This window comes from Propithecus coquereli, unplaced genomic scaffold (assembly GCF_000956105.1).
Source record: "Propithecus coquereli isolate 6110/MARCELLA unplaced genomic scaffold, Pcoq_1.0 Scaffold228, whole genome shotgun sequence".
Taxonomy (NCBI): Eukaryota; Metazoa; Chordata; class Mammalia; order Primates; family Indriidae; genus Propithecus; species Propithecus coquereli.
In genome coordinates this window covers 2,974,276-2,990,292 of record NW_012147819.1, presented here as the reverse complement: position 1 = coordinate 2,990,292, position 16,017 = coordinate 2,974,276, and the positions used below count along the sequence as shown (strand labels likewise).

Below are 16,017 nucleotides of genomic sequence, written 5' to 3'. Positions count from 1 at the left end.
AGGTGCAGAATGGAGAGAGAGCAGGACCAACTGTGGAGGTGTATTTTTCTTTTTCAGTTGCACTGAAGTCTTACCCTCTCATCTTAGACAGGAACTCTGGTAAAAATTTCACACAATTTCTCTAATTTCCCCAATTTTGTTTATTTCAACAATAAAAGCACTACATTAAAGACATTTTATTAATGAATCGACATAATGAATTGGACCAGATATATGTTAACTGAATCATTAATTGGATTCTAATAATCTACTACAATAGTTAATACGGTAGCATATATAGTGTAAGAATTCTCCAAGTTGGGGGAACACCTTTAACCACAATTTTCCATTAACATCGTAAGCAAAGTATATGCTATTTAAAAGACAAAGAGCTTCTTTTTGGACAGTTATGCTGAATCCAGCAGAAAAATGAATTGTTCAACTATATATTACAGATATACATTATTTATTGTTGACTTCTTAATCCGTCTTCCACCTAACCTAACTTCTATTGTTTTCATTCTTTTTCAGTATTCCAAAATGCAGTGTGCTTAAAAACCAGTCTTTTATTTCTAGCATGGAAAGAAGTTAATAACAGCTTCAGTATGAATTTTAAATATATCCATAAAATGAAGCTCTTCAGTTCATAAAATTAATGTTGTAACCAAATATAATACTCATGTTGAATTCATTTAAAATTTTAAAAATATATTCACAAATTCTATCATATTTACAAAAATATGACTACAATGAAATTTCTTTAACAGCATCCAAAGAAATACCACTATTTGAACATCTCAATTATTTTTCATGAATATAATAGGGTTTTAAGCATCTTTGGTTGGGTACTATTGAAATAAAAATTATATTCACAAAATAATTAAATGAAAAATACTTAAGCATCTATGTTCTACTATTTATAGGTACAATTTTATTATGTATATACCTATAAGTTATCAAAAAATGTAGCTAATTATGTTGAAAAGAGGACAAATTACTTACGTGAAATTGGTTGAAACAGAACATTTGCAAGGTAGAATGAATCCAATGTTTTTAGTATTTCTTACCAGATGGGTCCATTTTAATGAAATTATTTGTTTTATTTATTATGAATGGGTATGTAGAAGATTAATTTCAAAGAAAATAACACTGCAGTGTCCTGTAAACACATCAGAGCTATGAACCTGTGCAAAAATTGCTTATAAATAACCATGAAATGTTACAAAATGCCACAAAAATTATTTTCTAATCTGATTTAACTTTTAGTGCAAACCTACCTCCAACAGGAATAACAGAAACCAGACGTGTTCAAAAAGGTATAACAATTAGCAATGATTACAAGTATTAAGTTGTAGACTTCTTTGTTATCTAAATAGTCTCTCCATAAAGCAAGAATAACTTGAAATATAAAATTAAATGATGGTTTGCATTTCTTGCAATTCTGAGAATTTCAGCCTGTGAGTTGAAGAAACTTTCATCAGACATGCATTTGGTTTTAAGAACACTCGGCTCACTGAGTGTTAAAGACTTCCTTCATTTGCCAAAATATTAATTATATAGCAAATTTCAGCTTATTTCTTTGAAGTCATTCAAATAGTTGGCAACATTTACCTGCAGCGTTCCCTATGGATTTCGTCTATAGGAAGAACAATAAAACCAAAATACAATAAAGGAGAGCCTGTGGCTCCCCAGCGACATTTGTATTCAGTAGCCTTTTCATCAGATGGGGGGGAGCAGTGAATTACACAGCATCCCCAATCCAGGTCCTAACGTGATTTGAAAGTCAGTTTATTTACCCGCTGACTTTTAGAAATGCTGAGCATCTCAATTCCTTGTTCAGGTTTTCTTCACTCTGGGAAACAGCCAAAAGTATTTCTCTCTGCTTTTACTCATAATTTAACCAAGCAACTGCAAGCAAACCCTTTTGTTGCCCTGTCCTTGAATATGAGTATGTTCACCTAGGCGCCTCCAACCAGTTCTCCAGGAATTAAACTGTAGGTGTTTCCATCCAGGTGCTCTTCTTCTTCCTTAAAATGGGAAATCAAAATGCACTTGCGAGTTTTCATCAACCAGATTTAAAGCTCTGGTCAGAATTCATCCATGTGCCTTCACACCCCAGTTTCCCTAGACATTGGTAGCCTCTGTGAAAGAGTCATTGGGGTCACTGTTCTTTTTGACTTCCAGGTTCTTTTTAGCCTTGAATGTCACGGACACCTCCGAGTGAATGGCGTCCAAGTGCTGCTCACAGCGGAAGGCCGAGAGGAAGGCCTTTCTGTAGTTGCTGTTCATCCAACCATACAGAAGGGGGTTGGCGAAGGTGGAGCACATGGCGATGATGTGGAACACTGTGAAGATAAGTTTGTACTCCTTCAGGTCTAGGACCTGACTGTCAATGTCCACCGCAAGTTGGAAGGCATGGAGAGGCAGCCAGCTCACGGCAAATACCACCACCACGCACACCAGCATTTTGGTGGTTTTCTGCCTTCGTTGATGGTAGTGGTCACTGGCGGCTCCAGGGCTGACATGGTTCTTCAGTTTATTCCAGATTCGAGTGTAGGAAAAAGATATGATGCCCAGAGGCAAAACGTACAGAAGCAACAAGGAGGAAAGACTATAGACAGTGCCATAGATGCTCTTCTCCTCACCAGGCCATTTCTCCGTGCAGGCCACAATCTCAAAGTCCGGAATGATCTCGATCAGCGAATACTCCCGGAAGATGGCCAGGGGACTTGCCAGCAGGGCACTGGTGCCCCAGGCCAAGCCAATAATCAGGAAGCTAATTCGCTTGGAGATCTTGCTCTCCAGGTGGTAGACGATGCACCGATGCCGGTCCAGGGCAATTACTGTCAAGGTGATTGTGGACACTTGTACTGCCAGGCCCTGGGCATAGGGCACCAGGTGGCACAGGACAGGACCCATTTTCCACTCCCCCATTAAAGTGTAGGTAAGAGTGAATGGCAGGCACAGGGTGTTCACCAAAAGATCCGCCACGGCCAGATTGGCAATGAAAAAGTTGGTTACGGTGCGCATGCTCTTGAATTTAATCACTACATGGATCACCAAGGAGTTACCAATTACCCCAAGCAAGATGATGGAGCAATAGGCCAATATGAGGACAACCTGTACCTCGATCAGCTTGGTGCTATCTATAAGCTCTGGCTCAGGGTCAGGGACCAGTTCACCTCTAGGAGTGGTTTGCCCTGGTCCATATTGCTCCACCTTCACTTCTTCCACTGTCTGGTTCTCATCAGCCTCTGCACCTACTGGGCCCATTTTCAGTGCAGTTTCACTTGGCCTGCAACTAGCACGAGAATCTACAATTAAAAAAAAAGAACAAATATAGAACAAGGAAATCACAAATGTGAAGCAAAGACATATCACAAATTGACTGCTTCGATTTTGGTTGGGGCTCAAAACACCTGTCCTTGGATCCCTAATATAACATTTTAATAAAACAGATCCTTTAATAAGTCTATTCACAAACATGGATCAATTAAATCAGGAAATGTATACTACGATGGAGGGGTATAATAATTCCAATGTGAATACTATCAAACATTCAAGTGGGATGAATATTATAAACTTTATCAATGTTATAACTGCTATAAATTCATCAAATTATTTTTAAAGTAGATTAAAAAAGGAAAATTTCCCTCAATATCTTGACTGTTTTAAATTTGTAAATATACAACATCAAATTGTATGGGAAAGGAACAAATATTAAACCCATTTGCCTGGTGACTGAATTTTAGAAGTATAAAACATCTAAAATAAACAGATTCTGTTTCATGGTCATTTTTTCTAGTGCAGGGGTTACTATTAAAAATAGGTAGCTTGTGCAGAACAGTTGCTTTTTTGAATGATCTGAAATAAACTTCTTAACTAATATACAGCATTCTATGCTTTCTCGAAATCTCCTTTAGCCCCCACAGAGTAGTCTTTTACACATCTCCTCCAACAGTCTTCTCATCATTTCTACCACAATGGTTTTGTTCTTCGTAATTTCTTACCATAATAACTCTAATAGTCTTCCAACTTGCCTCCCTTCCTCTTTTGCTCCCATTTATTTGTTTGTTCATTCACTTAACAGATATAATGGAGCATCTACTAGATGCCAGGCATGACTTTACCATCACGGTACTTACATTTACACAAGCATGCATTCATCGAGCATTTAAAAACCTATGTCATGAACTAGGATTTGTGTTGGGCAAAAAGATAAGAGGATTGTACCTCTAAGTCTCTTCCATTTTACCAGACAGAGCCTATTCTGACATTAAAATGTTTTTTTCTGAAATTCAAATGTGATCATATTATTTTCTTCAATGTCTCCAGATTGCCTAAAACAATATAATATTAATATATTGTTTTCTAATATAAGGTTCCTTTTTCAGTCTATAAAAGCATACAGAGCCTAATATCATAGTGGTAGTACCTTTTGAATATATTCATAATCACAAAATGCTGCTGCTATTAATCCAGAACCTCTTTTGAGTGAATGTTTTCATTAATATTAACCATAATACCATCCACCTCCATTGGTAGGCGAGTCGCATTTCTTCAGCCCACAGACAATGTTGGGCTGGGCCTGTGCACCCCCAGCTCTGTTCCTCACCCTTCCCCCGCTCTGTCCTGCTCTCCACCACAAGACGGCTGACTCTCACAGACGACATTTTCAGGTTCCCAAGTGTTCAGGGCTCTGGCTGGTTTTGGTCAATGACAATCACTGGTAGGTAGGTGGAGGGAAAGAGGAAGGGAGAATCCTCTATATTCTTCTCCCTCTCTCTGTTTAGCAGCATTTCCACACTCTGGTTTCCAAGGGACAGACCCCTGTGATTCTGTTTCCAGTGGATGTCCCTGGCCCCTGGGCTTTGGTTACACTGTCACTTCCCTGTGCTCTTGCTAATCCGTGGATAGTCCCAACATCCCTTGTTTGGCTTCCATCACTTGTGTAACCATTCTCTGCATTAGATTCCTCCTGTTTTATCTTCTCGAATAGATTCTATTTTGCATACACCGATAATGATATGCATATATGCTTTCATTTATTTGTTCTTCCAGTAAAACATCTGCCTTCACAGGTTGATAACACTGGCCTACAGAAAAAAATCCCAACTCCTTAATATGACATTCAAGGCTTTTCTTGAACTCATCCCTGCATACCCTTCTGCATACCCATCTCTCCTGACATTCCAATATATATCTTCTGCCTCTGTCATACTTCACTGCTCCCAATGCCAACAAAACCTCAGCCTCTCCCATTCCTCTCTGCCCTTCATGTTCTAAACTGGAAGCCTCCCAGCTACTCCTATAACCTGTGCTCACTTCTAATGCTGCACGTACCACATGGCACTGCTTTCCTTCCTTCCCCCCACCACAGCACCACTCTCTTTGAGGACAGAACCTGGATTTTCTTCATCCATTGTTTAATCCATAGCATGCTATCTAGCACATTAAAGGTACTCAACATTTGGCAAAACAAATATGAAACTAAAAGAACGCACACTTTTACTGAATAATTGGTGTCAGCAAAATATGAAGTATAATTTTGATCCTTTACTGGAGATAACTGCCTATAAGGATTATTTGCTATGACATAACATCCATATATATATTTGTTGCCTCCACATATATATATATATGTTGTTCTTAATTAGATAACTGCTTATACAAGAAAATTGTTCCATAGGAGCCTACTACACAGAGGGGCACAGGAGTCTGCATGTACTGAAGTATTTGCTACACTGCTATATTCTAGTTCCCTCTACATAAATTTCAACTAAAGTTTTCCAAGGAGTTCGAGCCTTTGTTCACATTTGCCTCCATTCCTTAGTAATTAGAAAAAACTGAAAGGCACCATCTAAATCTTGGAGTGTATATTTGGTTAGCTGTACCATTTCCCTTAGACTATAGAATAGACTGATTTTACAGAGTACAATTAAGTCTACCTTGACAAGCCACTAACAGAATTAATGAGCCTCCAAGATGTCAGAGTTTGGAGGTAGTAGCAGACTAAAATGAGAGTAAACATAAGATTGAAGGATATTAGGAGGAGGAGTATGGGGCGTACTTGATTTATTGACTTATTTTGGGTTTTTTTTTTTGGTCCTAGTCCTACTTTTGAAATTTCCAAGCCCTTTTATTTAAGACTTCTCTGCAGGAATGGCTATTGATCTACACGCTATTAGCATATGGACACTATTAGCTGTTCTTAAGCACACTAATGTTCGTCCAGGTCAAAGCATTACCCAGAGTAGAAAATGGGTCATTTTTTTATGGCAGCACTTCTAGAAAAGTGGAAGAGGAAAAGAGTAGACAGAGGAAGTTGCCACATTAAAAACTCAAAAGCAAAGTAAATCATAGAAAAGGGAAAACCCTTTCCTTGAAATGAGATATTTACATCATTGGAATGAGATGTTTACATTACTTAAGACATTTAATGAGAACTATGACTGGTACAGTTTTCTTGAACAAGTAAATCTTTAGGAATTTTCTAATAGAAATATTTATTTGTAGAACAGGAAAAGTTTTGGGGTGTTTACTGTGCCCCCCCTCAGATTCAAATAACATCAAATTATCTGAGTTCAAAGACTAGTTCATGCTCTGAGTATATATTTAAAACTGTGGGGTTTTTTGTAACAATATTGTCACAGGTTGACCTTAGTATAACATCTTCCGGGAATTTTTTCCCAGGTAAAAAATCTCAGAAATCATGTCATAAGTCCTACACTTGCCTACACTTGTCAGTCCTACAGGGGTTGGGGGTGGAGGAGAAGGGAACTTTCAAGAATGCTACATACAAGACATGATTGTTTGCCTAATAAGTAGAAAGTTGAAAAAACGAGTCAGGGAAGTCTCTTTTTCTGGCCTTTCTTTGAAAACAGCATTGTCTATTTCATGTTATGGAGTTTTAAACCGTGTGTCTCTATTGCAAAGTCTCAAAGCTTTTAGTTTTGCCTCTTTCCCGTCCACCATATGTTCCTACCAGTGGGTGAACCCGTCTGGTAAAACATGAGTGAATGCTTAAATAAATGTGTCTATTCTTTTAACAGCTTTCAAGAATCCAATACCATCTTCTACTTTAGACAGGTGTTTGATTTTTTAAAAAAGAGGCAGGGGGAACAGTAACAACTTACTGTGCTGGAAAGATAATGACCTAGCTCTAAGAAGGGTCAAGGAAACAGTCAATAATCTTCAGGAGAAAAAAAGGAAATCTAGCGAAAAAGTAGAAAATGGGGATGTTATCACCCCCAAACCCCTTTCTCCTAAAGGAGGGAGCAGGGTCCGTGCACTCACGAGGACCTCCTCCATGCCCCCGTCAAAGGACCCGAGAGCTCCTGTTGAGATACTCCTGTCCCAGAAGGTGAATCGGAGTCGGAGTCGGGAGTTACGCTTACTGACCTGGCCCTGGCGTTCTGGCCCTGGCGTTTCTGCTGAGACGTGGAAGCAAGACGTGCACAGCCGGTCAGTCCGATGGTTATTAGCCAGCCGACCCAGAGAGGGCACTGGAAGGTACCAAAGGCAAGTCCAGTTCTGCCGCTCAGCAGTCCGGGACAGCCTGCGCCACGCGAGCCCCGGGAGGAGCCGGAGCGGCGAGGGGGCTGGCGGGCTCGCGCGGCCGCCGACCTCTCCGGCCAGCTCTCTGGGGCGCTGCGCTGCGCCGCTCGGGGCCACCGGGGTGGGCGGGTGAGGATGGGAGGATCGGAGGAGGGGGCGCGGGGACGGGGCAAATCCCTCCCTCAGAGAGAAGGAAACAGGTGCGGAGGCTGCGGGGACGGTGGTCCTGCAGGTCAGAGGGCTGGACGCGAAGTTTCCCTGGCGAGGGAGCAAGGCACAGCGTCCACGGTCTCTCCGCTGCCTGCCGGCTTAGAAGCCCGCGCAGTCGGACCTACCCAGCGCGGCGCCCCCTCTGGGGTCCCCACCTCCACCCGCAGCTGCGGCTCTCACTCACCGTGCGACCCCCAAGTTGGACACGTTTGCACCACCCCTGCCTCCTTTCCCTTCCACGATCCCTCCCTTTGCTCTCCGCTCCCCAGTTCCGCGACGGATGGCCTGGCGAGGACAGACTCCCTGGACTCGAGCTGGTTCACCAAATTCACTGGGAAAAGGGGAGGGCAAAGGGGGCGGACAGCCCCAGCTGCGGGCGAGGGGCTGCGGTCCGTGGCACCACCGGCGAGCTGGCGGGAGGCGGGCCAGGGAGGCAGATCTCTGCGCCTCGGCGGGGGCTGAGAAAATTCCACAACTTCCAATCGGGAGTTGCTTTTTCTTCCTCGAGTGTAGAAGCAGAGGTGGGGAGTTGGACACGCGCAGAATCACGGAAAAGCGCCGCACGATTGCACCGAGAACAAATCCTCCTCACCCTCGCCCAGGGCTGGAGCGCAGGGCGCTGGTGCTCCTCTAACTGGGCGATCGCTGCGCCCCAATAGGCTGGTAAAGCGAGTTCAGATGCTGTTGCCCATGACGGGCGATTCCCTTAACCAGGGTCTGCGGACAGTTAATAAGCTGGGCAGTGCGGACTCAGATTCCAAAGCCTGGAGCCTGGGGTGTGCGCTCTGGCTCAGGGCAAAGGCTAGGACGGAGGAGAGAAAAGCAAAGAGACACGCACATAAAACACAGTCTTGCTCTCTCCAGTTAGCTGACTGCCGGATCCTTTGCTCTTTGATCGTGACCCAAGCCACTCGTGCCACTGGAATTCTTTCACCTGTCTCCTCAGGGAAAAGCCATCTGCTAATGGCTTGAGCCTGCCAGGCTGAGTTAATGAGTAGGAGCAAAACTGGATAGTGGAATCAGTTAACAAAGCTGCAGGGTCTGCTTCCTTAGGATTCCTTCTAGAAACTTTATTTTAAGCCATTCCTTCTAGAAGTTTATAGCCAGTCTCTCTTTCCCTTGTTCATTTTTAGAGGAGGGAGACAGCCTACCAAGTTAGGAAAACAAAAGCCTGAAACTGGAAACCTAAGTCCTTCCTTAACCATCCTGTTCTGGGGCTTTGCACAAATTGCTTTCTCTCTATGCATTGCCATTTCTGAAATGAGGATGGTCATACAGGTTCACTTTCTCTAAAATATACAAAAAAAAATTAGATTAAGATTAGATTTCTCTACTAAAAAACAAGACATACGTTTAGCTGTTGAAAAAGATAGTCTCCAAAATATCAATTAAAGGGTCCTCTCAGGACCATGGGGTTTTCAATCCTTTGAGGCTTTCCCACACCGTAATAGTATTGCATTTGTAAGGCATCTTTACACAGTATAAACTGAAATTAATCTTCAGTTAATGTAGAATTACGCCCACAGGAACATAAAACAAAGCAGCTTGGGCTTGTCAATTACCAAGAAACAAAAGTAAACAGAACTAAAATATCCAACATGTTCTACACAGTTCCAACTTAAAACATTTTTGTAGATTTTTTTTACCTTAGGGATATATTCTTTGCTCACATGTGTTTTATGCAACAGGTTCCTCGCTTATCAATATATTTGAACTATATCCCAATAAGTTATAACTTTAGAAGAATAGGAGAGTCTACAAACAGTAACCACAAAAACTAATGTCCAAGAAAACATATGAGTGTTGCCCTTTAGAGTAAGTGTCTTGGAGGATCCACCTGATTTCACTGACACTGATAACACAAAATATTTGGCCACCTTTAGAATTGCCTCTCAAAAGCATCTTAGCCATATGCAAATACTTGTCTCACTCCCTTCTAGATATGTATGTGTCTTAGAAGATTCATAGTTCCGTAGACATCTGGTCAGCAACTGCAAGAGCAAATGACCTCTTTGACTAATATGTTTTAATAAAGTACAGAACTGGGTAAAAAACTGATCAATTGAAATTAAAGTCACTTTATTGTGTGTCTATATTATCAAGGATAGTTTTGACAATTAACTCATGACACTTTGGGGCATTACGGTCTAATGAATATCTTATAATGTGCATAAACTGTGGAATGTAGTAACAAACCACTCTGATGACTGTCCGTAAACCCAATCACAACACTGACAGAAGTTTGTGGAAGTGGTGGTGAAATGCTAATTAATCAAAATTAGATAGGACAGGATTATGGGCACTTGATTTTTCTTGTATCACATAGTTTAGTTCCCCAGACAATCCTATATCCAATCAGAATATGTGCTGACTGCCCTTCAAATAGGGAACAGACTCGCCCTGGATGGCTACATTAAAGCCAGTGACGTAAACGTACCAGCATGCTGGGTTACAGGAGACAATAGAGAATGGTGGGCACTAGAACACCTTGAAAAGAACAAAAGCTCATGCCTTAGCTGAAAGAGCAGGCTGCTTCTCAGATTCCATGGAGCTGCCCTATAAAAATCTAGATCCATTATTATCAGATATGATTTTTTAAGAGAAGCAAAATCCATATTGTTAAAAATCTTCTGAATTTTTAATGAAGGAAATTGATTTTTAAGAAGTTGAAATACCTTGTGTGCAGGCCAAAATAAATGAGATCATAGATAGATAAACAGATAGCTGCCCGGCCATGGGCCTCCGATATTGTAGCCTCTGATATTATTTGATATTTGACAAATCTCCTAAAATATTTAAAACATAGCTCTAATACCATTCCACCCACTCTATTGACCATTCCTCAATGCACAGAAATATAAAAGGAATACAGCCAAAGATTAATTGCCAAGTCACTAATTTTCTACTTCTCCTTGAACGGATGTTCCCAATGAGACTGTGTACTAAAGGACCTGTTAAATAACTGAACAATTCAGAGCTTTTAGATAGCTAGAATGAAGACATTTCAATAACATCAGTATTGAGGACTATTTATGATAAATATTTATGAGATAAAGTAAATCATGAATGGATTTCCTTCAGTCTAAATTCATTTTGAAAGCAAAGAAGCTTCCTCCCAAGGTGTAAATAATTTAATTGTTATTTTGATTATAAAAGTGATTTATAACCATTGTAAAATGTTAGAGAAAACAAAAAAAGAGCAAAGAAGAAATATGCATTATCTAAAATAATGCCATCCAATAGAACTTTCCACCATAATCAGAATGTTCTATATCTGTGCTGTCTAATACAGTACACATGTGTATCTATCGAGCACTTGAAATGTGGCTAGTGCAAGTGAAGAATTGAAACTTTAAATTTTATTCTTAATTAATTCAAATATAAAATGAAATGCATTTGATCCTTGAGCAACACTGGTTTGAATTGCAAGGGTCCACTTATACACTGATTTTTTTTCAGCCAAATGCAAATGGAAAATACGGTATTTGCAGATGTGAAACAGCCTATATGGAGGGCTGACTTTTCATATTCTTGGTTCTGCCTGGCCGACTGCAGGACTTGAATATGCATGGATTTTGGTATTCACAGGGGTGCTGGAACCAATCTCCCACGGATACTAAGGGATGACTATTAGCCACATATGGACAGTGTAAGCCCTGGACAGTATAGGTGTAAAATTTTATCATTCAGGATAGCAATCATCAGCATATTGGGGTAAAATCTCAACTTTTAACTAATTTGTAACCTGCTTTTTAAACTTTTTAAACTTACAATATATCGCAGACATCTATCCATCTATCCATCTATCCACATTATTCCTTTAATGGTTGCCTAGTCCTAAACTGTATTATTATCTTCCAATTAGTTTTAATTGTTACAGTCAAAACTGTGACAAACAATCTTGTATATATGTGCAATACTCTTGTCCAGTTATTTCCTTTGTATACATTCTAGCCAGGAATGAGAGTGAGGTATTTTGAAATTTTTTCTTAAGCCAAGTTCACATTACGTAAACCTTAACCGCAAGGATTAAATTGAGTAAAGTTTGGAAAGCTAAGAAGCTTCTTTCACAATAAGGTAAAAACTGCATTCAGGTCACATAGAGTTTTGGCTATCATAGAGCCCACATCGAGTGTTCAGTATAAAATTTCGGTGGCCCCAGGGTGGCGATGATTGAAGTGGTGACTTTTTGGCTATGGGGAAACTAAAATAGGAGGGAAAAAGCAAAAGAAAATGAGTTTGTTTGGATTTCTGGGAGAAACTCCTCCTTATTTCACTCTGCCAGAAAGCTAGTTTTTTTTCTCATTAATTTGGGTTTTCCTGAGAGATTATTAAGTAATCTTCAAGCCACAGCAACCTGACTTAAATCACAAGTAGAACAAAGCTGTGTAGGTGCAGCTTGAATGTGGAAGCTGATTCCAGAAAGAAAAAAGAAGTAAACCCATAATTCAGGACACCAGCTAAAAGGAAGATAGGGAAGAAGCGTGTAGGACCAAGGAGCCAGGACGGCAAGCTCACATGGAGGAGTTTTCTAAACTCCAGGAATGAAGAAAAGCTCAAAGGAACTAATAAAATAATGTACTTCTTAGGCTGAACAAAGCCCAATAAGTCCATAGGTAAGAAATATTAGTAATCAAACTCGCTGAACACTTAGTTATGGTGTTTAACATATTTGAAACTGATTCTGTCTTGCTTTGTGTTCAGTAAATTTAGTGATTATTTATCCTTAAGCTCATTCCTCTTACAGAAATTCTGTTTAAAGTTTCATTCAGTAACACTGCCTTGTAGCAAAAATTATGGAACCTAGGTATCCTAACAACCACCGGGTTATAATATAGATTCTCAATATGTCATAAACATATTTCTGATTGGATCTGTGCCTACTTTTCCTTTCAGGCAGGAGAAGGAGTAATGGAAGTTAAGTTAATATCTGAACAGATATGTCAAGTAGACATAGATAAAAAAAGAGACCAGTTTATATAAATGTATTGTTTTTAAATAGTCTTCATTTTTAAAAACTCAATTTAAAAAAAAAAAACCTAGACAATCAAATCAAGTTTATTCTGATAAAAAGGCAACACTTTTACTTCCTTTGCTGTCCTAAACATTGTTCATTTGTAGTGAATGGTCCGGTAAAGTGTGAATGGGCAAGAAATGGTCACCAAATAGTGAATTTCACAAAGCTGATAGGCTAGATTTCTTAAAATTTTTTTGTGCCGTATGTTATGAAGACAGGTGTCTTAGTCAAGAAAAGCAACTAGTCATTCAAAATAAAATGTATGCTAAATTCTAAACTGAGTATAAATATCATTTGCTATGATTTTTATTTTTGTGGATGTGGGGTTTTTATGTTTGTTTTGAATTTTTAATTGCAGATTCAAAGTAATTAAGCTGGATTGTAAGCAACATATGCAACATTTTGCTGAGATTTTTATCTTTTAGCAATCATCCAAATGAATATTGATACTGGTAAGAAACCAAATCTAAAAGAGTATTTAAATGCAAATGATTCACAGTTCGAATTTTAAGTAAGAACAAAGGAAGGGACATTTTTATGTGGAATTCAGAATTTAATCAATGCAAATTTTCATTTGATTATCTGAAACATGCACAGAAGACCCATGGCTAAAGAGGAAACATACACCCTTTTAAAAATTTCGATTTATTTAATAAGTGTTTATCTTCATAGCATATAGAAACATAATCTGATATACGTTTTTGAATCATACACTCAAAACAAATTTTAATTTTAATATTTTTCACAAGAGTAAAAGTAAAATCAAAGTTCTTTCTCATGCTAAATTACTATTGGTATCTCCTGAGAGAAGTGAACTCAAAGATTTATAGATAATTTTCATATATCATTTTGGAGATGATGAAATGGCTTGTGCAATGTAAAAATTTCAAAACACGAACAAGGCACGTAGGATTTAAATCACTACTCACTATTCTTTTATTGTACAAAAGAATTCTATAAAATTCTTCTCACATTTTATTACCCACAACTTCTATAAAGAAATCTTTATTGAGAGTTTAATTTGTTATAGGCACTCTGCTAGACACCATTCATATAAAGATGAATTACACACAAACCTGTACTTATTGTCTCTGATCTGTTAATGTTATACCGACTTTTAAATAAAGAAGTACATGAAAAGTTCGAGATTTCCTGGTGGACTCTGATGGCAGATTTGGGGCCCCAAAGAGGAATGGTCCTTTTTGTTGATTGGTTGGGGGTTTTTTTGACTGTTGTGTGTGTGAAGGAAGAATCAAGGAAATGCTTTGTGGGGAGGTAACCCAACTCAATGGAAACTTAGCTAGAAGGCCTTCTTGGCTCTACCCAGCACTGGGGTACCATTTTCTCTTTGAAGTATACTTCTCCATTGCATTTAGCCAGGATATATGATACCCAGTGGGGAAGAACAATCATTTACAAATATCAAAGTGTAATTTTCAAAGTTAAAGATATTCTCAAACAAAATATATAGTATGTATATGTTAAGATTTATTTGGTTGATTAACAAGGGAACCTGCACAACCACAAAGCAGGTTCAAAGTAGGATCCCAAAGGCAAAGGCATATATAGTCAGTGAGAGAAAGAATTCTGGGTAAGACCGATGCAACAGTGTAAAACTGGAAGGTATCTTGCTGTGCAATAAAGCCATAACTCATGGACTTATATTTTCCACTAGGCAGAAATCATTTGCATCTCTGCTAGGCAAAACTCAAACTTGACAATTTTCTATAAGTTTGCATCAAACTTTATAGAAACTGGACTCTAATCAATGGTAAATAACAAGTCAAATTAAATAAGTTACCTTCACCTGGCAAGTCAACTAATGGATCTTTAGGCTCCTTAGTTGATGCTCCAATGTGACATTTAAAAAGCATGTGATCATCCTACTCTGCTTTCTTATTTTTGCCTAACAAACCATACCAAAACTCAATGGCTTAAAATATTTATTTTATGTTGTTCATTGTGGGTCAGAGTTCAGGAAAGTCTTAGCTAGGTGGTTCATCTCTGATCCATGCAGCATCAGCTGGAGAGTCTGAGGCTGTAGGATTCTCTTCAATGATGGTACCTTCACTCCCATGTCTGGATCCTGGGATAGGTTGGCTATAGTAGCTGGAGGCTGGCTCATACTTCCCTCTCTCTGTCCATGACAATCTCAGGTAGTAGGACGTATTACATGGATCTTTCCTCTCCAAAGAGAAACTTCTAAAAGAGAGGGTTCAATTCAACCTACGCCGAAACTAAAAGTCTTCTCATGACCTCCCAACTTCCAGAATATCTATTCTGCTGCATTCTTTTGGTGAAATAGGTTACTAAGGTCAGCCTATATACAAAGGAAGACGGGAAAAGAACTTTCTCCAGGAAAAGAACTGCGGCCTCTGAAATTTCACAACGATTTTTTTTTTCTTCCTTAGTTTTGCAGGTGATGAGATTATCAGAGCCAGAGATTGCAAAACATAAGATATTCCCTATCAATGGAAGCCCTGAGGCAAGAATACACAATGAAAATAGAAGGGGTATTTCCAACACCTGCACTTAGATGAACATGGTGAGCAGTACAATGAACAACTTTATAAAGAAGAAGAGTTGCATCCAGAGGAAATTTCTCCTTCCAGATGGTAGGTTTTAAGTAGATTTACTCCTTATGAGGGTTTACTTAAAGTGAATGGTACTTAACCTTGTTCTTAAAAACTCTAGGCAAGAAAACAGCATAAGATTTCGTGGAAGCCAATTCCAATATCTATCTACCACAATACTGCTTTTATTGAGTAGTATAGTCCAGGAGGAACCGTGGAGACCTGTATTCTATACATGGCCTTATTGCTGAGTAATGCATAGAAATTGATCTTCGAAGATCTGGAGCACTGCCTTGAATCTGTGGTTCACTTGCTATTTGATTTGCACGTATCATTTAATCTCTCTGAGCCTCAGTTTCCTTCCTATAAAATAAGAGGTATGGGGTAAAATCACCATGGGCATCTGACACTAAAAGTCAGTGAAATCATTTAGCTTTCCCCAGCTGAAAAAAAAAATCATATATAGTACTTTGTATCATAAGATCATTGCTTAATTTTAAAAAGTGATATATATGTTATCATAAATTAATAGTAAAATTTAGCAATTTAGAATTTTATTTGATCCCACTGAAAAAAGTTATTTATGCATATTCATAGCATTTAATTCTTTTATTATGTATATACTATGAAACATAAAGAACAAATTAAAATTTTCAGATGATGCTAAGACCATGGTTCCCA

At 39.0% G+C, this 16,017-nt stretch overlaps 1 protein-coding gene across 1 annotated transcript; it reads right to left on the bottom strand.

The window, feature by feature from the left end:
• Positions 1-120: 120 nt before the first annotated feature.
• On the bottom strand, positions 121-3,321 carry NPY2R (neuropeptide Y receptor Y2). Its single transcript, XM_012645239.1, has one exon. It carries the CDS (start codon positions 3,250-3,252, stop codon positions 2,104-2,106), a length of 1,149 nt encoding a protein of 382 aa, XP_012500693.1. The 5' UTR covers positions 3,253-3,321; the 3' UTR covers positions 121-2,103.
• Between the last annotated feature and the right edge of the window lie 12,696 nt (positions 3,322-16,017).

Bases quoted from the DNA above. Each gene is read 5' to 3' on its own strand.
- NPY2R (XM_012645239.1), bottom strand. From the start codon at position 3,252: ATGGGCCCAGTAGGTGCAGAGGCTGATGAGAACCAGACAGTGGAAGAA.